This window comes from Vombatus ursinus, unplaced genomic scaffold, assembly GCF_900497805.2.
Source record: "Vombatus ursinus unplaced genomic scaffold, bare-nosed wombat genome assembly UNPS02014786.1, whole genome shotgun sequence".
NCBI lineage: Eukaryota > Metazoa > Chordata > Mammalia > Diprotodontia > Vombatidae > Vombatus > Vombatus ursinus.
In genome coordinates, this window is record NW_020954564.1 from 43,091,529 (window position 1) to 43,113,950 (window position 22,422).

Here is a 22,422-nt window from a genome sequence, read left to right on the forward strand (position 1 = left end):
CTTTTTCCTCTTTCTGCGTCCCTCTCTTGCCTCCTAGTTACTTAGATCATGCATATAAGCTGCTCTGCCCACCTGTTCCCAGCCCATCACATTATATCCACTAAGGCTTTTCCCTTACTCATAGCTTTCCCTTCCCTTTTGCCATGCCTAGAAAACACATCTTTTATCTTGGATAAGAACAACTGGCATCTGGCTTTCAAGACAGCATTCTTCGACTAGGCTACATTTAGCAGCACAAAGTCAGAGGTACTAGAGCCTTAAATCCTATTGGTCAATGAGAGGAAGGGAACAATCATTTATTATGTGCCTGCCATGTGCCAAGCACCATGCCAAGTGCTTTGCAAATATTATTTCATTTGATAATGAAGGGCAGGAGACTATCAGATAATCAGTCCTTCAGATTGATGATATGATGGGAAGCCCACTACTCTTAGGGTACAAACACCTGAATTCAAATCCTGGTTCTTGACATCACTATATCTGTCAAGGTCTCCTCCATTCTTCCAGTTGCCCAAGTTTGCAATATAAGAATCATTCTTGTTTCTTCACTCTCCATTTATTCCCTGTATCCAATCAGTTGTCAAATCTTGGTCAGTTCTACCATTCATACTATAGTACTACCTCCACCAAAAACAAAAAGAAAAAAAACCCACCAAAACCCTTAGTATTTATTTTATATATACCTCATACTTATCTGCATCTGTGTTAGAAGGTTGCTAGGTGATGTATGCACAGTTTAGCATATGGGACTTCAAGTCAGAAAGACCCGAGTTCAAATATGACCTCAGACTCTGTCTGTGTGACTCTAGGCAAGACATTTAACCTTAATCTGCTTCAGTTTCTTCTATTGCAAAATGAGGATAATAATAGCACTTACCTCACAGGGTAGTTGTGAGGATCAAATGAAATAATATTGTAAAGTACTTAGTACAGTGCCTAGCACAAGGTAGGCACTTGATAAGTGTTTGTTCCCTTCCTCCTATCCTTGGGCAAATCATATAACCTCTGTGAGCTTCAATTTCCTCATCTGTAAAATGGAGTAATAAAGTACCTACCTCAAGAGGGTTGTTGTGAAGACCAAATGAGTTAACAGGTGTAAGGGACTTGGCAAACTTTAAGGTACTATTTTAATGCTAGCCATCATCATTAATCATCATTCATTATCATCATTATTTCCTGAGTGAAATGTAAATCCTCAAAGGGAGGGGCTGTCTGTTTTTGAATCCCTAGTACCTCCCACAGTGCCTGGCACGTTGTAGATCCTTCAGTGCTTGTTGAACCAAACTGCATTGAAGCCTCGGGGCCAGGATAGGGATAGAAATCACCAGACTTCCAAATGAGATGCTGCTTCTGCCACACCAAGTTGCCTCCCATCTTCCATGAAAAGTTACAAGAGGCAGGAAACTGAGTCATATTCCTCTTGGTCCTGGTGGCAAGTCACTCTAGGACCCTGCACATAACTGGTACTCAGAAATGTTTGTGGAATTGAAATGATGTTAAATTATTTTAGGGAAGTCCTCTTCGGATGCCTCCTTGTAGTGTGCATGTGATCGTCAGGTTGTCTTCTACTAGCACAGTGCAGGCTCTGGCAGGTCTATTTTCATCTGGGCCTAGCAGTGGAGTGTGTATTATTATCCTAGCACTAGTCTAGCAAAGTTTGGAGAGACAGCATCATCATTTGGTTGTCCATTGCAGGATGAATTATTTTTTGTTGTAGAAACTCATGAAGACACCTTACTTAAGGTACAGAGGGCATGCATTAGTGGAAGGAGTAGCCAATGAAATTACAGATCTTTGAAGTAAGGAGGTATTAAAGGAGAAATATAGTCAGAAGTTTTCTATTGGGGAAATCATGTCTTTTACCTCTAATATGAAAGGTAATGTTACTTTGGTAGTCTGGAGCCAGAAATAGTGCTGGCTCAGACTCCCCCAACCTTCACATTCCCTGTTACCTATCCTCATTCCCATCCCCCATCAATGTCCTGGGGCAGCAGAGTCTGGGCCAGGGCCCCTCCTCATTCCAAGATTCAGGAAGCTGTTCAGTGTGCCTTGCAGACCCAGACTAGCTGTCTCTCTGGGCCCCCAACAGTAACCTGAACCTCCCTGCTGGTCTGCTTTGGCCTCTTTTGTTTAGACGGGGACAGAGGATCTGTGTAGTTGTTTCCCCTTCATCTGCCTGGCTTGGGGCTTCTCCTCATCATCAGGAACCTTGTGATGTTCAAACTTTTCCAGACACCTATTATGTTGGGCAGGTCCATGGACTTTGGCTCTTTTGAATAACTTGCTATATGATTTGGGACAAGTCACTCAACTTCTCTATCAAATGACTTCTAAGGTCCCTGCTAGCTGTATGGTCTGTGTTGTGTGAAAACTGTGAAGCTGTTGGGGACATAAAAGAGCTAAGGCTTGGGGAGGCAGGGAGCAGAATAGGGAGAGGGGGGTTGGGTGGGGAAGAAAGGGCTGGTTCCTTTTTACTGAATTATTGCCAGATGTTTGCTTTTCTAATTCTTCAGGAAGGAGAAGAGGGAAAACCTGTGTCTTTTCAGAGAACTTCTGCTTCTCTCCTGGAAGGGGGCTCCCCCTTTCATAGTGCCCCTTTTACTATATGATTCGGTACCAGGGTCTCCCTTGTCCCAAACCCAGCCCCCTCAGGGAGAACAGGAGAATTACACTAGAGCTGTTCTCTCCCTCAGGAAAAACAGTTCTGAGATATTTCTTCTCTATTCTTCCCAATTACCTTTTGCTCTGGGGCATTGGGCCCCCTTTCCTCCCTCTCTTTCTACCCTGCTTCATTCTGGCTATTCTTCCTGTCTGGGAGAGGAGGAAGAGATGGACCTGGTGTTCGAAATGGGCTGTGGATAATTCACATGGAAATAATTGGGTTTTGAGGGCATGCAGATTGTTTCTGATAAATCCAGAGCAACTGGCTGGTCCAGTCATTGGACACAACGGGAAAGGCAGGGCACATTTGTATAGTGTTTTCTTTTTCCTCAAAGAAAGGCAGAGTGATGTGTGGAAAGACTGTTGAATACGGTATCAAGTGATCCAGGCTAGAATTCTATCTCTGCTACTTATTACCTCTGTGATCACGAGGAAGTCACTCTACTTTTCCTGGTCCCAAGTTTCCTCACTTGTAAAATGGGAGGGTTGGACTTGATGGGATCTAAAGTTTCTTGCAGTGCTAATAGAAGGGTTTCTGAGTCCTAGATTGGCTACTTCTTAGCTATGTAACTTTGGGTAAGTCACATAATCTCTCTGTGCCGGTTTCCTCATCTGCTAAATGAAGGGGATTCCAGCCCTATATCCTATGAACTTATGACCCCTCCTAGAAGAGAAGGAGAATGATGAGTTTTCAAGGAGAGGACAATGTAAAACCCCAAGGAACAAAGTGGTAATTATGCAGTTCTCTATGGATGAGTAGAGAGGATGCTAAAAGCTCTTTTCAGTGCCCCTCTTGCCTTACTGCCTGATGGCCCTCAGAAGACATGGAGGGAAGAAGCCCAACAAAGTGGACTATTTTGGATAGCTTTCAAGCCGATTCCCTGTTAGGGTTTCAGTGTTCTCCTTTAGGGTGTCTGCAGCTTCCTCATCCATAAAATGAGGGAGTTGGACTATATAAGCTCTTAGCTTTGTTTCAACTCTAAATGTGTGATCATTTTTTGTTTGGGGATTCTAGGACTTAGGGATGTTGCCCTCTCTACCTGGGAAGTGGGAAAAGGGATGAATATAGAGGAGTCAGGGTACAGGGAGAGTTGTCTGCCATCCAACTGTGATCTCCTCAGCCTGACCTGACCTTGTCATGTCCTGCCCCTCTTCTCACTGACAGGCAGGAGAAGGGACTGTAAAACCTGGCCTGGAATATTGCCCAGGGTCTGGAATCTGGAGTATTCTCAGGCCTGGCCAGACTGAAGGCCACCTCATGAGCTCTCAGTGTCAGGGCCCAGTGGAAACTCCCCCGGAAACCCTCCTTCCAGGTTACTCAGAAGCCAGGATGAAGTTCTTATGTGGCAAGAGAAATTTTAGTTCCATTCAATTCAATAAACATCAACTGAGTACTTGTAAAGAAAGGCAGCTGGTATATTGGACTGGATTTATAATCAGGACACCTAGTTTTGAATCCCAGCTCTGTAACTTAATAGCTGTGGGATCTTGAATAAATCACTTCAGCTTTGACCCTCACTTTCCTCATATGTAAAAATGAAGAATTTTGACTAGAAAATTTTCTAGAGTCTTTTCTGTCTCATAATCTTTTGATTTCATAATCCAGTGTTCCCAGTTCTATGCTGGGTGGGGTGGGAGGCAGAGAAATACAAAAGAAGATTCCCTGCTCTGAAGGAGATCAGAGACTATCAGGTGAGAATGGCTTTATATGTAACTCAGATAGCCAACCCTATCCAGAAAGTATGCTGAATGCCCGATGAGGAGCACAGGTGAGAAGTGTACGAAACCCGAGGGGAGAACGCTCACTGTGATCTTGGGGTAGTAAGAGCAGACTTCATAAAAGGATATGTGTGACTAGAGCATGGCCTTAAAGGATGGGTAGAATATGGGAAGACACAGGGAAGAGAATCCTCAGGAACGTGAGTAGCAAATAGGTATGATGAGAATGAGATGATGAGAATGAGCATGGCATGTGTTGCTTAGTTTGACCAGCAGGTACAGTGTGTGAAAGGGAATAGAGGACAACAAGGTTGGAAAAGGTCAAGTTGTGGAGGGCTAAGGAATTTGACCTTTATTTGTCAGGCAATGAAGTGTCATTAAAGTGAGGACAAGTGAGGAAAGATCACCAACCTTAGAATGCTCAGGGTTGAGGGTGAGCCTAGTCAAGGTGTAGCCTCTTTGAGCTTCAGTTTCTTTATCTTTAAAATGAGGATAATAATACTTGTGGACAGCTAGACAGCTCAGTGGATAGAGTACTGGACCTGAAGTCAGGAAGACTCATCTTCCTGAGTTCAAATCTGGCATCAGATACTTAGTAGCTGTGTGACCCTGGACAAGTCACTTCGCCCTGTTTACCTCAGTTTACTTATGTATAAAAGGATCTACAGAAGGAAACGGCAAACCACTCCAGCATCTTTACCAAGAAAACCCCAAATGGGGTCGTAAAGAGTTTGACGTGACTGAAATGACAGAACAACAACAATACTTGTGTTGCTTACTTCATAGGATTGTAGTGAATAACATATTTGGTAAACCTTAAAGTATCCTAGAAATAGCACTCCTCCTGTTGTCACTCTTTTTACTCAGGAATAATATGAAAACACTACTTTTAGAATAATACCCTGCCATCTTCTCAAGGATGGATTGGAGTGGGAAAATCCTTGGGTTAGGAGGGCAGTGAGAGAATACTGTAATAGTCCAGGAGTAAAGGGATGACAATAGCAACCATGGGAGTGGAATAAAAGGCATGGATTTTAGTAATTTTCAAAGGAACAATGAGCAGAACTCAAAGGCTGCTTGGCCACTGAAGGTGACAGAGAAGGAGTTTTTCCATTATAACCAGAAAAGTACAGTGCAAACAAGATCAAGATTAAGTTAAGAGAACTGGGTTCAGGTTTCAGTTATCCTGCTTATTAACTTGAGAATATTATATTGGAATAAAAACAACTATCATGTCAGAAATTTGAGGATAGGTAGTATTTTTTTTTCAAAAAATGTGAATTATATAGGCATGAACGGGGTGATAAATTGTTCTACTTTAGATTCTTTTAAAGACCCCCCCTTTCCTTTTTTTTCTTTTGCTATGTTGTTTTATTATTGTCTATTGGAATAACCATCAGAATCTTAAGTACAGTCCAGCAAGCTTTTGCCAAGTACCTCCTATAGACCAGCACTGTTCCGGTGCTGAGTATATAACACCAACAGCCACATTATCCTGCCATCAAGAAGTTTTGAACTTGGAAAGGACCTCAGAGACCATCTAGTTCAGAGGTGCCCCCAGTGCCAGAACCAGATTAAAATGTGATTAGAAAATATATAACAAAATAAATAAAAGTACAATAAAACACAGATCGTGTTGGCGTATGGTTTTCTAAGTCAATGTGCAGCCTGCAGAGATTGTCATGTATCTTTAGTTGCCATTTCTCCCATTTGTATTTGAATTTGACACCACTGATCTAGTCTAACTCTTTACTTTAAGCATGAGTATTCTCTACAGTGTGTCTGACAGGTGGTCATCTAGCCTGTGTTTGAATACTGATACTGATGGTTAGTTCATTACCCTTAAAGCAACCCATTCTGTGGCAGGAAAGCATTACTTGTTAAGAAGTTCTTTGTCTTATTGAGCTGAAATCTACCTCTCTGTAATTTTCTCATATGGGTCCTAATTTTACAAATAGATTAGTCTACCTGGAGTGGAAGCAATATACTTCTCTATATATCTTATCCTTTCTCTGAGCAGGTGCCCTTTTCTGAGCCTCTGGGACTGTTGGAAGATCTAGAGGCTAGCTTCCTGTCCCCTCTTTCCTCCAAAAGACCAAGAAGATTTTGTTCTTCTTGTACTTCCTCTCTAGTGTCAGCTCTACCATGGAAGTGAGCTGTAGCCTAAATACTCCTGCACTAGAATATCTTAAGTCTAATTGAAAGGGTGATCCGAAGAACTGTTTGAATCTCAGCTTTGTCATTGGCCACCTCTATGACCTTGGACAGCAGTGATAACAAAATCTTATATTTCTGTACTGCTTTAAGGTTTACAAAATGCTTTTCCTTAATTATCCTGAGAAATAGGTGGTAGGTAGAGGCAGCTAGGTTGCAGAGTGGATAGAGCACTGGACCTGGAGTCAGAAAGACCTAAGTTCAAATCCAGCTTCAAACATTTACTAGCTGTGTGACTTTGGGCAGGTCACTTAAGCTCTGTCTGCATCAGTTTCCTCAACTGTAAAGTGGGAATAATAATAGCACCTATCTCATAGTCTTGTTAGGGGATCAAATGAAATGATATTTGTAAAGGGCTCAGTACATTGTAAGTGCCTAATAAATGTTTATCTTCTTCCATTCCCCTGGTACAAATGTTATCTCTACTTGATATATGAGGAATTTGCCACCTTTCTGAACCTCAGTTTCTTCCTCTCTACAGTGAAACAGCTGGACTAGATGGCTTCTACCAGGGCTCCCTGACAGTGTATGTTCTAGCATTCTTTGTTCTAGGATTCCTTATGCCTCCAACATTCCCCGTCCCAGGTCCCCTCTAGCTCTTAGACCGCTTCACCTGAGTGTGTGTGGTATCTGTAGTGGCACCTAGTCTACCACCCATCAGTCTGAATGATAGCTAAGGCAGGTTGAGAATGCTCTAAATCCCAAGATGAAAAATAAGTCCCATCCGGCTTGCCTGTGGCCCCCATCCTCTCTTTCCTTCTTTGCTGGGATGTTTGCTTCCTTATTTCTGGATCCACTTCCTGCCCTGTGGGGTGTGCCATTACTCACTCTGAACAGGTAGGACAAAAAGGTCCCTGGGGTGTGAGGGTGGGGGTTGGTGTTATCTGACACTTTGTTCACTCAACTTCTAATGAAAATTTTCCCATTTCATGGTTCCCTCAAGACCTCAGACCTACCTGTATTCATGCATGTGTAGAGTATCACAGGATTTAGAGTGGAGGGGACCTTCAATCATTTAGTCCAACTGCTTCGCTTCACAGAGGAGGAAAGTGAAACCTGGAGAGTGGCAGTGACTTGCCCAAGGTCACATACCTAGTAAGCAATGGAGTCGAGGTTTGAACTCAAATCTCTGACTTCAAACCTAGTGTTTTTCCTACTCTGAAGGTTTATATGTATGTGTATGTGTGGGAGTGTGTATGTGACAAACTTTCTCAGGGTTTGATCCTCGGCCTTTGGACCCTGGTTATTGATGATTACCTGGCCTCCCTCTAGAAAAATCATTCTGTGTCATGGGACCCTCAGACAGTCTAGGGAAATCTAAGGATCCCATCTCAAAATATTGTTAAATGCATAAAACACATAGTATTACAAGGAAAACAATTATATTGAATTACAGTTATCAATTTTTTTTTAAAGTTCACTGACTCCAAATTAAGAACCCCTGCTCAGAGAGGGGATAGACCTTCCAAAATCAGTTCACTCTCACTATCCTGCCTTCTTGTTAGCATTATGCTACATACTATCAGATAGTTTGAGACAGGTTTTAAACAGGTGGATTTGGAGGCTATCAAATGGGGTACCACTCTTGACTCAGATGATCTAAAGTGACCCTAGATATCAGCTATTCCTACTTCCCTCTTTTTACAGGTGAAGAAACTGAGACCTCATAAGAGGCGATGACTTATCCAAAGTCACACAGCTAGTAAGGAACAGCAAGTATTCGGACTTAGGCCATCTGACCCCAAATGCACTGTTCTTTTTAACAGATCATGCTTCTTTTCTGAGTGCCATTCATACGTTTATAGAATCTTAGGGGATTTTGGAGTTGGAAGGGATCTTTCTTGGGGAGGGAAGATGAGAAGGGGAAGGATGATAACTGTTTTCCAATAATCTTCCTACACCATAACAAGCATCTCCCTGGCATAAAACTCCCCCTTCCCCCTCCCCCTCCCCTTGTGGGCATCACTCCAAAGGGAGCCCCATTTGGCCAAACTCATTGTTTCAACCAACACAATAATCCAGTCCGGGATTTCTTCCGAACTGACTTTCCGGCTACCTACTCCCCCCTTCTCATTCAACTGGGAGCCAATGCCAACTCTGCCTTCCTCTTTACAACTCCAACAGGCTTATCGTTGGAGGAAGAATTTGTTTCCACAGTTTAACAGGGCAGTTAAGTTGAGCAAGCAGGAGGTCCAGGAGCTCTACCTCAGAGAGGCTGAGATGCAGAACGAGAGCTCTGTGTGGTTCTCAGGTTGCCCTTGATGCCTGACTTGGACGTGTGCCCAGGGCTCAGGGTTCTGTCCTCCTCATCCTCTGGCCCCTGGCTCCTGAAGAGCTGGCCTGGGTCCCCCTACCCCCTTGGGGGTCAGCTGTGGAGCAGGGCCAGCAGCTCTGGGCTCTCTAGGAGGGGGAACAGTATGTCGGCGGGCGGCAGGAAAAGTGCTGGGAGACCATCCTACTACTACCGGCTGCTGAGGCGATCGCGTCTGCAGAGACAGAGGAGCCGGTCCAGGAGCCGAAACAGGCCAGCTAGCCGGGGTAATAGAACTGGAGCTTGGCTTCTTTGCCATCCCTATCCTACAAACCTCCCTCCCTCCTCAGCATACCCCGCTTCTTGGGGAGGGCTCAGTCTTCATTTTGCCTGTAATGACCCCCTCTGCTTCCCAGAATCTGATCAGCAGCTGCTTCAAAACAGACTAACACAATGGGTCTCTGTCTGGTGAGGATGGGGGGGGGTTTGCAACACATTACAGTTCGAAGAACACTGGGCTGAGAGTCAGGAGACCTGGGTTCAAATCATAAAATTAGAATTAGAAGAGACCTGAGGTTACATTCACTCCAACACCTTTCTTTTATGGACAAAGAAGAGTTAAAGGGACTTGTCCAAAGGCATACCATAATAAATAACTGGGCTGGGTTTTAAAATTAGGAGCTTTGACTTCAAATCCAGTGTTCTTTTTACTGTGCCCACATTGCACCTGCAATCAACTCATTGAACAAACTTGGGAAAATCACTTAAAACCACTCTGAGTCTCAGTTTACTCAGCTATAAAAATGAGTGGATAGGGCATGATCTCTTCTACCTCCAAAGTTCTATAATTCTAGGACTCCTGGTACTCAGAGCTGGCTGGAGGGGGACCCCAACATCTGGAATTCTTGGCTGCTTGGTGACCTCTGAGGCAAAATTGCTAAAAACCTCTCTTGGCCTCAGTTTAGTGGTCTGTGTTATGAAACAGAAAAGAAGGCAGGGTGGTTGATGAACAGCTAATTTAGGGTGAGTCATCTCACCACCTCTTGCTACTGGGATCCCACAGTTTTGATTACCGTTTTTTATTTTTCTTTTCTTTACTCCTATCACCTTTTACCCCTTAGTACCATGGAGTGGGTAACCAAGGGAAAACCTGGATGACTCATTTCCTTGGGGAGAGAGGCATACTTGTTAGTGACATTCTACCTGCAATGCCTACGTAAGGTGAACTAAAGAGAGTGCTGACCTGGGAATCAAAGTCTGATTCTACCATTCACTTTTCGGTGGACCTTGACAGCACCATTTGACTTCTGTTTCTTATCTGAGGAATGAAAAAGTTGGAGTAGATGGCCACAAAGGTCATTTCTAGCCCTAACATCTTCTTTTCTAACATTCTCTATTATAAGGTCATTCCTAATTCCTAACCGTGTGTGTGTGTGTGTGTGTGTGTGTGTGTGTGTGTGTGTGTGTGTGTGTGTGAGAGAGAGAGAGAGAGAGAGAGAGAGAGAGAGAGAGAGAGAGAGAGAGAGATGTTGACTTCTGGAGGGCCCTGCTGCAGGGAGGCATCAAATCATCCCTGCCCTTGGGGAGGGGGCTGGTAGGGCTTTAAGGGAATTAATGATGGCAAGGTACCTCTGTTTTATTCCTCCCCTCTCAATTCTGAGTCAGAGCTGCTAAAATTGGGAGTTTGGGAATCTTTTCTTCCTGGTTATCATGCATCCTTAAAAAGAGAAAACTTTTTTTCTCACGCTAGAGGACAGCTGGTGATGGAGTGGAAAAAGGAGGGGGAACCAAGCTTTCTTTTTTCCAGTAACAAGATCCTTTCCTTCAACACATGTGTGATTCAGACATTTATCTGGGAGTGGGGGGGGTTGTTGATCCTCCCTTTCCTGGGGCTTAAGTGAGGAGGGAGATAACCTAGAAGGGCCAGAGAGACCAACTAAGAAGAAAGGTTGTGTGTGTGTGTGTGTTTAGGCGGGGGTGGAGGGGTGGGGAGGAGGTCCTGGAATGGGGAACAAGGTTCAAATTGTTTGTGCTTTAGGATTAGCTCTGGGAATAACAATGGGTACCCTGGAAAGAGTGCTGGCCTGGGAATCAATATACTGGAGTTCTGGTGTTGGCCTGGCTATGTGACCGAGGGCAAGTTTCTTCCCCTTTCTGGTTGTCTTAGGTGATCTCGAAGGTCTATTCTAGCTTTGACATTCTGTGTTCTAATGTTCCATGTTATAGAGGCAACAGGGCGCAATAAAGTCATGGAGTCAGGAGACCTGGCTCTCATATTACTAGCTTTGTGACTCTGATCAAGACATTCAAGTCCTTGGAGCTACAGTTTCTTTATGGGCCCCATGGGAATGATCATACCTGCCATCACTTCCCTCACTAGGTGTTGTGACTAAAGTGTTTTATGTACTTTAGTGAGAGTCATGTAAATGGGAGCTATTGCTATAGCCTGACATTCTATGTTCTAACATTCTATGTTTCACAAACATTCTACATATTCATGAATTTTAGACCAGGTTGGAGGGCTGATGACTCCCTGGCAAGTCTAGTGGAGAGATATTTTTTGGTAAGGGATTCGTGGAAAATCTTGAGATCAAACTTTGGAGATGCACTCTTATTCTTTCACAAGAGAAGGCTTTGCTAGCTCCTCTGAGTAAGGAAATCAAACTCTTGAGTTTTGAGGCCTTTTTGACTTTTTCTTTTTTAATCTCTTTGGGATACAGACCTAGAAGTGGTATTACTGGATCAAAGGTTTTATAGCACAGTTTTATAGCTCTTTGGGTGTAGTTCCAAATTACTTTCCAGAATGGTTGGATCAGTTCACAACTCCATCAGCAGTGCATTAGTGTCCCAATTTTCCTGCATACCCTCTAACATTTATCATTTTCCTTTTCTGTCATATTAGTCAACCTGACAGGTGTTAGTTGGTACCTCAGAGTTGTTTTAATGTGAATTTCTCTAATCAATAGTGATTTAGAACATTTTTTTTTATATGAGACAATTGGGGTTAAGTGACTTGCCCAGGGTCACACAGCTAGTAAGTATCAAGTGTCTGGTTTGAGACCAGATTTGAACTCAAGTCCTCTTGACTCCAGGGCCAGTGCTCTATCCACTGTGATACCCAGCTGCCCCTAGAACATTTTTTTTATATGACTATAGATAGCATTGATTTCTTTGTCTGAAAACTGCCTGTTCATATCCTTTGACTATTTATCAATTGGGGAATGACTGGTATTCTTGTAAATTTGACACAGTTCCCTATATATTTGAGAAATGAGTTCTTTATCAGAGATGCTTGCTGTAAAAATTGTTTCCTGATTTTTTGCTTTCTTTCTAATCTTGGTTGCATTGGTTTTATTTGTGCAAAAACTTTTAACTTTAATATAATCAAAATTATCCATTTTATATCTCTTAATGCTCTCTATCTCTTGTTTGGTCATGAATTCTTCCCTTCCAGATATTCTTTAAGGTTCCACTTAGCTCTAAAATCATCAGATCCCAAAGGTTACTTAAATTCTACGAAATCTTGGTTTCCTCATCTGTAAAATGGGGATAGTAAAACTTGTGAAGAAAGTGTTTTGTAAGCATTAAAACATTATGGAAATGATAGCTGCTATCAGAAACAAGAAGGCCTAGGAATGGTTATAAGGGCCTCACTAGCCTATACCAGGGTAACTGACCATAGAATGAAAAGCCATACCATGTCCTTTCTTGCTGGCTGATGTCCCCTCCCAATGCCTGCCTTTATGTCCATTCATCTCTCCAGGGTTCCTACCTTCCAGCTTAGCTGTTTTTGGTGAAGATGGTATGGTGAGTTAAGGCAAGGGTGAGGAGTGGGTGGAGCTGCTTAGAAAGGTGTGCCTGGCAAGGTAAGCACAGTGGGCAGAAAAAGAGGGGTCTCAAGGGGGGGGGACTGGGTCTGTAGTAGCTGTCACTATATTTTCATACAGTGATTTCAGTGTCATCTCAGTGAACCCCAGTTCTGATACTGGTTGTGTGACCTTGGGCAAGTCATTTTCTTTTTCTGGGCCCAAGTTTCCCTCTATAAAATGAGTATAAAAAGATTGGCTAGAAGGTTCTTCCTAGAGGCAGAAGGATAGGAAAATTGACTCATGATTTCAGAGACACTCTTCCCCTACCCTGTGGCTGAGATCAGTTGGTCAAAGCCTTGCTGGGGATGTATCTTGAGAAATAAAGGATTGTAGTTTACATTCAGAAGGTTGGTGGCTTTTCCTTTAATCAGTGTAGGATATCTAAGCCTTCTCATTTCCTCCTGTTTTCTCCCCAGTCTCTCAACCCCACAGGATCTTGGTTTTGAGTTGAGACTTCAGTCCTCAACCACTTTAACTAAGAGAATCTTGGTCTTTCAAACCAGGTGGATTAGGACAAAAAGGAATGGGGGAAGAGGGAGAGAAAGAACCTCAAAATGTCGGGATCAGAAGTGAGGACAGTGTATAGGGTAAAATGATAACACCAGCCAAAGGGTAAATGGGGTCCAGTTCTCATGGACAGGGTAGTAGAAATTCATCAGTCCTACCATTTGTCATCACCACTCCATGTTTACTGAGCACTCATGATGTACAGGAAGACAGGATACACAGGCTTGTTCCCAGACCACCAAGAGCTCACAGATTGCTTGGGGGGACAGGACACATACACACGAAGAGAAGAACTAATAAACACAATGTGAGATAGTGTGAAGAGGGCCTATGAGTGGCACATTCATTAAGTGTTTTGGGAATCTTAAGGTGGAAGAGGGGATTGTGTGAGGGACAGTCAGGAGGACAGATCTCCACTTAGTGGAAGAGCAGGAGGGTAAGGCTTGAGTTAAATTGTGGCTAGACAGCTAGGTGGCATAGTAGGTAGAATGCCGGACTCAGAATCAGGAAGACCTGAGTTTAAATACTCTTTCACTCTTACTTGCTCTATGATGTTTGACAAGTCACTTAACCTCTCCCTTCCTTAGTTTCCTCATCTGTAAAATGAGGATAATAATAGCACCTACCCCCCAACAGGATTGTTCCAAGCATCAAATGAGATAACATATGTAAAGCTCTCTGCAAAGTACCTTATAAAAGCTAATTATTGTTATTATCATTGAATGAAAAGTAACACTTAGAAGGAGGAAGGCATTTCAGACAAGGGAAGTGGCTGGAGAAAAGACATGGAGACGGGAATGTGTCTGATGTGTTCTGGGAACAATGACTAGACCAGTTTGTCTGAAGTCAAGGAAGGGAGGAGGTGTATCCGAGCAGCCTGTATGGAATCTGGCTGAAGCTGCTATCTTTCTCACCTCTTCCCCCGCCCCCAACTAAGAACCAGAGGCCAAGAAGCAGAGCCCAGTCTCAACACTCTCAGTTCCTACTTCAGTGGATCACCTCCCTCCTGCTGGCCTGTTTTGACTCATATCCTGCCAAACAGAAACCTGTCCCATCAAGATTTTCCTGGTTTTTTTATTTGAATCTGGACCTCTTGTTTCACACAGTGACAAATCTATCCAGGAATATTGTCTTCTCCTCTCCGGGAAGGTTGTTCCATTCCACGGGTTTTTTGTTTGTTTGTTTTTTAAGATCTTCTGTGCCAAGGGCCCCTTGCTGCCTTTGCCTCCCCCGGTTCCAGAAGTTGGGCAAGGAGCCAACACCTGTGGACCTTACTCAGGTTACATTTAATTTGGATGGGGAGGCATCCAGGGCTTAGAGAAACAGCACGCTCCAGGAGAAAGAGCACTGGATTTGGGGTGAGGAGACCTGGGTCCAAATTCTGGCTCCATTATTAATTGACTCAGAGCTGGAAGGAGCTTTAGAGAACATCTTGAACCCTTGAAATTCAGCCTTGAATTTCATAGAGATGGAAATGGGGACTGTTACTTATTAGTTATGGAACCTTGAGCATGATTTTTCCTAGCCCCAGATTGCTCTTCTACAGAATGATAGTATAACCCTCATACAACCAACCTCATACAGTTGTAAGGAAAACACTTTGTAAAATTACCATAGAAATGGGATCTGCCATTGTTATTAATGGTGCTGGACTCACTGAGAATATAGAGAAGTTATATAAAGTTGATACAGTACCTTGGTCAAGGGAAAATCATGCATCTGAACCAAGGTCAAGAGTCAGGTAAACTGAGAACAAGCCAAGAATGAAGCATTTCATCGAATTACAGTTTTTATTAGCCTAATGTGAGTCAATAATATGATATAGCAAACAAGCAAATGCATTCTTTGTCTACATTAAGAGAGGCAGAAAGTGAGGACTTGAGAAACGAAAGTCCTGCTGGACTCAGTCCTAGTCAGAACCCACCTGTAATAGTCTGTCTAATCCTGGGTGTCATATTTTTGTGAGGACATTGATATTAGAGAGTGATCTGAGGAGGGCAACCAGAATGCCAAAGAGCCCCAATTGCAAGTCATCTGAAAATGAATTGAGGGAACTGGAGGGAATATGAAATGTCTACTGTGTTCCAGGTATCGTACTAAGTGTTTTACATGTAATATCTCATTTGATCCTGACAACAGTCTTGTGAGTAGGAGCTATTTATTAATATCCCCATTTTACATTTGAGGAAACTGAGGTAGACTTGCCCAGGGTTATGCAGCTAGTAAGTGTCTGAGGCTGGATTCAAACTCAAGTCTCCCTGATTCTAGGTCTAGTGCTCTGTTTCACCACTTAGCCAGCTGCCTGGGGATGTTTAGCTCGGAGAAGAGAATTTTTGAGGTAATCTAACAGTTATTTTTAAGCATCTGAAGGGCTGTCTTGTGGAAGAGGGAAGAAACTTGTTCTGCTCCACCTCAAGACTTGATGTAAGGAAAAGCTTTCTAAAAATAAGAAGTACCCCACATTGTTAGGTAGTGAGGTCTCTGTCAAATGTGCCTTTTAAGCAAAAACTGGTTAACCACTTGCCAGATCTGTTGTAGAAGAGATCCTTCTTCATCATGGATTGGGCCAGATGGCCTCTGTCTCCTATAGCTATGAAGTTGTGTGACTCTTCTGAGTATTGCCCAGAAAAGGAAACAAGGCAGGCTAGACTGGAGGGTGAGTCATTTTCCCACTCTGGACCTCAGTTTGTCCATCTGCAAAGTCAGGATCATAGGACTTAGAAGAGGAAGAGCTCTTAGTCTCATACACTTAAAACTGGAAAGGACCTTAGAGACCACCTAGTTCAATCTCCACTTTTTAAGGATGAATAAATTGTGGGCTGGAGAAGCTAAGTGACTTGTCCAAGGTCACGCAGATAGTAAATATCAGAAGCAGGAGTTGAACTCAGGTCCTCTGACTTCAAATTCGATTATCTTTTTACTTTGCCACCCATAAAGATCATTTCTGTCATTTGACAAGTGAATAAATGAGGCTAAAAAAAAAAGGGAGGTGATTTGTCTCATGGTCACACAGGTAGTGAGTAGGAGAGGCAGAATTAAAACGTAGGCAGCCGGCACCTTGCCTCTTTATTTATCTTCCTCCCACTTCCCAGGGGTTCTTCACAGTGAACTGAACACTGGGCCTGGAGTCAGGGTTTTGTTGTGAGGATAAAATGAAATAATATTTGTAAAGAAAGTACTTTAAAAGGGGGCAGCTAAGTGGCACAGTGGATAGAGCACCAGCCCTGGAGTCAGGAGGACCTGAGTTCAAATCTGTCCTCAAACATTTACTAACTTTGTGACCTTGGGCAAGTCACTTAATTCTGCTCCCCCCCCCCCCCAAAAAGCACTAAAAGTATAAATGTTAGCTATTATTCTTATAGCTATTATTATTAAATATCAAGTCATCGTAAAAATGCTTTACAACAGAGGTGTCAAACCCAGCCATGGCTGAGTGAAGCCTGAACCAGATAAAAATGTAATTGGGAAATGGATAACAAACTAAATAAAGATATAATAGAAATTAGATAACGTTAATATGTGGTTTTCTGAGTCAGTATCCTTCAGGGATCTAGCAGGGAACCTTATTTATGGCTTAGTGGCCCCCTTCTCTATTTGAGTTTGACACCACTGTTTTAGAAAGTAGATGATGCCAGTAAATAGAGAACAGCTGACTCTTTTTACCCCAGCACCTGGAGTGGGGAGTGAAAGGCAGGATGAGTACCCTGAAGAGGGGGCCATGCAGGAGCTGAGCTCTGCAATGAGATCGAAGTAGAGCAAGTGAGAAGAGAAGCCTGACAAGAGTATTGGTGGTGTAGTAAATACTGAGCTGGCCTTGAAATTGGGAAGACCTGGGCAAGTCCTGACTTCTGAAGTGCCCCTTACTCCGCACTCAGAGACTGTATATTGTGGAGAGTTTACTGGGGGTTTCCTCACTAGGAACTCCTTACATCATGACATCACAGTCTTGTCCAAAAAGAAAAGAGCTTTTCTAGTAGAAGTACTGGACTGGAAGTCAAGGGACCTCAGTGCTACACCTGCCTCTGCCCATCGCTCTCACTGGGTGACCTTGTGTGTGACTTCACATATTGAAGTCTCAGTCTTCAGCAGTGGGTACAGACTAAACTAGGCCGTCTGTACTCTTGCCCTGCCTGTCTTCCTTATGACCAGTAGCTCAAATCTGTGAGTTAGTTGGGAGAGGTAGGTACTTGGTGAGTAGTCACTGGGTTTCATTAGGTGGCAGCCCAAGTTAAGAGGTATTCAATCTGCACCTCCATAATTAAGTCACTGTTCCACTCATCACAGCAGATTCTCCAAACCTGTTCACCTGTCCTTCAATTTCTCGAGGCTCTCCTTGCCTCCAATCTATCAGCTGAGAACCTTGCCTCGGATTTTACTGAGAAAAACTGAAGGTATTTATTGAGAGCTCCCTCTTGTCACCTTCTCTTTATCTCATATTGCTCAGATGCCTTCTGCCACTATCTCCTCCTTCACCTCTCTCATATGAAGATGCGGCCCTTTTTGTTGCCAAGGCTGACCCATGTCCGTGCACAGGAAAGCCCATTCATCCCATCTTCTCCCACAGATTGACCCCTCTGGCAAGCCCACTTTCTCATTCATCTTCAATTTCTGTATACCAGCAGCTTTCCTACTGCCTTCGAGTGTGTGAATGTGCTTCCCCATCCTCAGAACACCCTTGCTTGATTCATCCACTCCCACTGTCATCCCATATCTCTTCTGCTTTTTATAGCTAAACTCCTTGAGAAGGCAGTCTAAGAATGGTGCTTACACTTCCTTTCCTCTCACTTTCTTCTTCATTCCGTATCGTCTGGTGTCTGACTTTATCCTTCAGCTGAAACTCTTTGCACAGCTATCTTTTAATTTCCAAATCCAGTGGCTTTTTCTCAATCCTCATCCCTTTTGAACCCGTCGCAGCCTTTGATGCTGTTGATTACTCATTTCTCCCTGATATTCTCTTCTTTCTAGGTTTTCATGACACTACTCTAAGCCTGGCTCTCTTCCTACCTATCTGACCACTCCTTCTCAGTCTCCGTTGCTGGATCTCCTTCCATCTCACCTTCAGTAACTCTCGAGTATCCCCCAAAGCTCTGTCCTGGGCCCTCTTCCTTTCTCCTTCTATACCATTTCGCTTATTGATTATCATCTCTACACTTCTCACATCTACTCCAGCTCTCATGATTCTCTGTTGACCTCTACTCTCACATCTCTATCGATTGGACATTTCATACTGGATATAGATATCTTAAATTCAACATTGCAAAACTGAATTTATTTTCTTTTTTCCAAAACTCCCCCCTTCCTAAATTCCTTATTACTGTGGATGACACCACCCCCCTCCCAGGCCCCCAGGCTTACAGCCTAGGTATTAGCCTTACCTCCTCATTGTCTCTCATCCCCCATATCCAGTCTGTTTCCAAGGCTTGTTGATTTTACCTTTATAACATCTCTCCCACATGCTCCCTTCTCTCCTCTGACACCACCACCACCATCACCACCACCATGGTGCAGGCTGTGTTATGCCTGGAATATTGCAATAGCCTGCTAGTTGGTCTCCCTGTTACAAGTCTCTCTCTACTCCAGTCCATCCTTCCCTCAGCTGTCAGTGATCTTCCTAAAGCACAGCTCTGACCATTCATCCCCTACTCAATAAACTCCAGTTGCTCCCCATCACCTCTGGGGTCAAATATATAAACCCTTTGTTTGGCATTCAAAGCCCTTCATAACCTGTCTGGCCCTCCGCCCCCATCTTTTCAGTACTCTTAACATCTTAGATCCTTCCACATACTCTTTGATTCAAGGCCACTGGCCTCTTTTTGTTCCTTCTACAAGACACTCCATTTCCCATCTCCAGACATTTCCCCATGTCTGTAATGCTTTCCATCCTCTTCTCTACCCTGGCTTCTCTGGCTTCCTTCAAGTCTCAGCTAACATTCTACCTTCTACAGGAAGCCTTTCCTGATCTCTTAATTTAGTGCCTTCCCTCTGTTTATTATTTCCTATTTTCCTATATATGCCTTGTTTGTACGTAGTTGTTTTCATGGGGTCTCTCATTAGATTGTGAACTCCTCAGAGTCAGGGACTGTCTTTTGCCTTTTGTATCTCCAGCATTTAGCACAGTGCCTGGCACATAATAGATACTCAATAAATGTTTATTGACTGACTACTCAGTCAGTGGTTGGGATTAGAAGAAGGGTCCTAGTCTGGGGCTCGGAAACAGAGTAAAGAGACAGAAATACAAACAGAAATAGAGCCTGTTAGAGTCTAAGCTTTAACCAGCTGTTGTATGTTGTTTTGGGAGAACTTGTGTGCCAACTGAAAGGGACATTTTCCCTTCTTCGTTGGCAAAGTACCAGAGATATTGTTAGGATTGAGAGTGAGGGAGCAACATTGCCAAAGGATAGACCATAGAGGGAAGGGAATGGGGTGGGATGACTTCCTTGGACTTGTCTCCTGACTGTCACCCACCCCTACCTTCCCACCCTCCCCACCCCGACCCAGTCATGTGCTAGAGATAACACTAATCCTTGAAATTCCCTCAGTTTCCAATAAGCTCTACATGTCACTGCCCAGAGTGGGCATTGAGTCTGGCAAGGAGAAATTTAGAAGGCTCTGCCACTTAACAGCTGTATGCCCTTGGGCAAGTGGCTTCACCTCTCTGGGTCTCCCTTAGTTCCTCTGTCAAGTGAAGGAGTTGAAGTAAATTATCTCTAAAGTCCTTTTCAGCTCTAAATCCTCTGATCCTAAGATGCCTGCCCCCCAGGCTCAGCCCTGTTGACTTATGCTGTCAGCTTCATTCTTTCACCATGCCAATTAGCTGTAGTCGGGTCCTATGTCTTACTCCCAAAGTGGAGGCAGCACCAGAAAATAAAGATGAGAGTGTATAATTTTTTATTATATTCTGTTATCCACACAAAGCCAAATCATTTTCATCTCAGAATTCATAAAATTGTAGGAGCTCTGAATTTTCTCTACACTCTGGGGAAGTGGGGGAGAGGGGGCAAGCAGCAGGGAGGATTGCACTGGAAGTATAGAGTGCTTGTCTTGGACTGCAGACCTGGGTTTTAATTCCCTTACTCCCTACCACATACTCTGCAATCCAATGACACTGGCATCTTTGCTGTTCCATGAGCAAAACACTCCGTCTCTCAGCTCAGGGCATTTTCTCTGGCTGTCCCTATGCCTGGAATGTTCTTCTTCTTCATCTCTGCCTCCTGGCTTCCTTCAAGTCTCAGCTAAAATCCCACCTTCTATAGAAAGCCTTTCCTGAACCCCTTTAATGCTATTCCCTTCCCTCTATTGATTATGTCCAATTCATCCTGTGTATATCTTTTTTTTGTATATTTTATTTCATAGCCTCCCCTATTAGATAGCTAGCAATTTATTTGGTTGCTTTAAGGTTTGCAAAGTGCTTTACAAATGTCTCATTTTATCTTCACAACTCCTAGGACAGAGCAGCTGTTATTATCCCCAATTTATAGATGAAGACACTGAGGCTGGGAGAGGTTAAATGACTTCTTCAGGGTCACACAGCTGGTAAGCATCTGAGTCAGGATTTGAACTCTTGTCTTCCTGACTTCAAGTTTAGCACTCTAACCGCTGTGCTACCTATCTACCTTATAATGTAAGCCCCCTGACAGTAGGGGCTGTCTTTTGCCTTTCTTTGTCTCCCAGTGCTTAGCACAGTGTCTGGCTTGTAATAAGCACTTAATAAATGGTTTCCTTATTAGTTGTGTGGCCTTGGGTACCAAGTTAATTACTCTGGGCATGAGTTTCCTCCCTTCCACAAATGGAAACACTTCAATACTTCATTGCTCAGTGCTGCCTCAGAGTGGGCATTCCTTACTCTTCCGCATGTTGTGACCCCTGTTACATAGTCTTTGTAATTTACTGTGACTGAAAAATTCATCACTTTATGGCCAACCTGATGAGGGGCCTTTCTGAACATAACTTGGTTGGTCCTCAGGCAATTGACAGTGTGTTGTTGGGCTCCTATCTGAAGTCCTTCCTGCTGAATAGATGGAGGGCCCTTGGGAGCTTCTGTTCTGTCCATGAAGCTGACAAAAACCCAGGGTTGCCCTTGTGCCAAAATGAGGGTTGGAGGGGGACTTTAGTATGGGAAAATAGGGATAGGAATATATTAATTGCCTGAGGTATGTGTGTTTGGTGGAAGAGAGGAATGACCCAGGTAATACATGGAGGTATAATGTCTGGATCTAGAATCTAGCCCAGTTTACAAAAGAGAAAACTGAGGCTTAGGAAGATGCTTGATGCAGCTAGCTAGTGGCCAAACCAGGAATAAAATCTGGTCCTCCTGAGTCTTAGTCTATGTTCTTTTTAAATGTAGTAGAGGGTAATGAGGGGATTGTTCCTCTGATCTGCTAGACTGGGGTTGTTGGGGACGAGGGGGCATGAGGGAGCTCTGTCCCCATGGATAGAGGGTGATGCCTGCCCTATCCCCTTCTTGTGGGCTCCCTGCTCCTGCTTGGACCTCATGGTCCTTGTCACTAAGGGATGGATCCTAGGGATGAATTGGCACATACTCCATGGTGTGGCCCTTGCTGTAGACTCCAGTCCAGAAGATCCAGGGGCTCCTGCCATTACTCCATTACACAAATAATCAGTGATGGGCAAACTACAAGATTTGCCATGAGCCAGACTCCATGGTAAGTCTCATGTGAGCTGTTAAGCCTTTTGTTTTGGTTGTTGAGTCGTTTCAGTCATGATGACTCTCTATCTATGTCTCTCTCTGTGACCCCATTTGGGGTTTTCTTGGTGGAGGTACTAGAATGGTTTGCCATTTCCTTCTCCAGTTCATTTTGCAGAAAAGGAAACCGAGGTAAACAAGGTAAAGTGACTTGCCTAGGGTCACACAGCTAGTAAGTATCTGAACCCAGATTTGAACTCACGAAGATGAGTCTTCCTGACTTCAGGCCCAGCATTCTATCCAGTGCATCACCTAGCTGTCCCCTTTAAGCCTTAGTATAATTTAAAATACAGACACACACACACACATAAAACCACATAAACATATCTCAAACATGAAGGGATTTAAAAAAAATTCACAAAAAAAACACAAAAAACATTCACTAAAGCCTATTTCTCCTTTATCCTTCTAGGGGTGGCTGCTTTACATATCAGGAAAGGGAGAGCCTTTCCTGGTCAAGAACATTAGGTGTGCACACGGGGAATTGGGGTTTTGTT

General features: G+C 43.6%; 1 protein-coding gene across 1 annotated transcript in view; it reads left to right on the plus strand.

Annotated features, from left to right (window-relative positions):
- The first annotated feature begins 8,769 nt into the window (after nt 1–8,769).
- Nucleotides 8,770–22,422, plus strand: part of LOC114047246 (disabled homolog 2-interacting protein-like) — a 64,050-nt gene continuing 50,397 nt past the window's right edge. Inside the window, exon 1 of the mRNA XM_027868028.1 lies at nt 8,770–9,132. Within this exon, the coding sequence (XP_027723829.1) occupies nt 8,856–9,132 (277 nt within the window). The 5' untranslated portion in view covers nt 8,770–8,855. The remainder of the gene's footprint in view (nt 9,133–22,422) is intronic.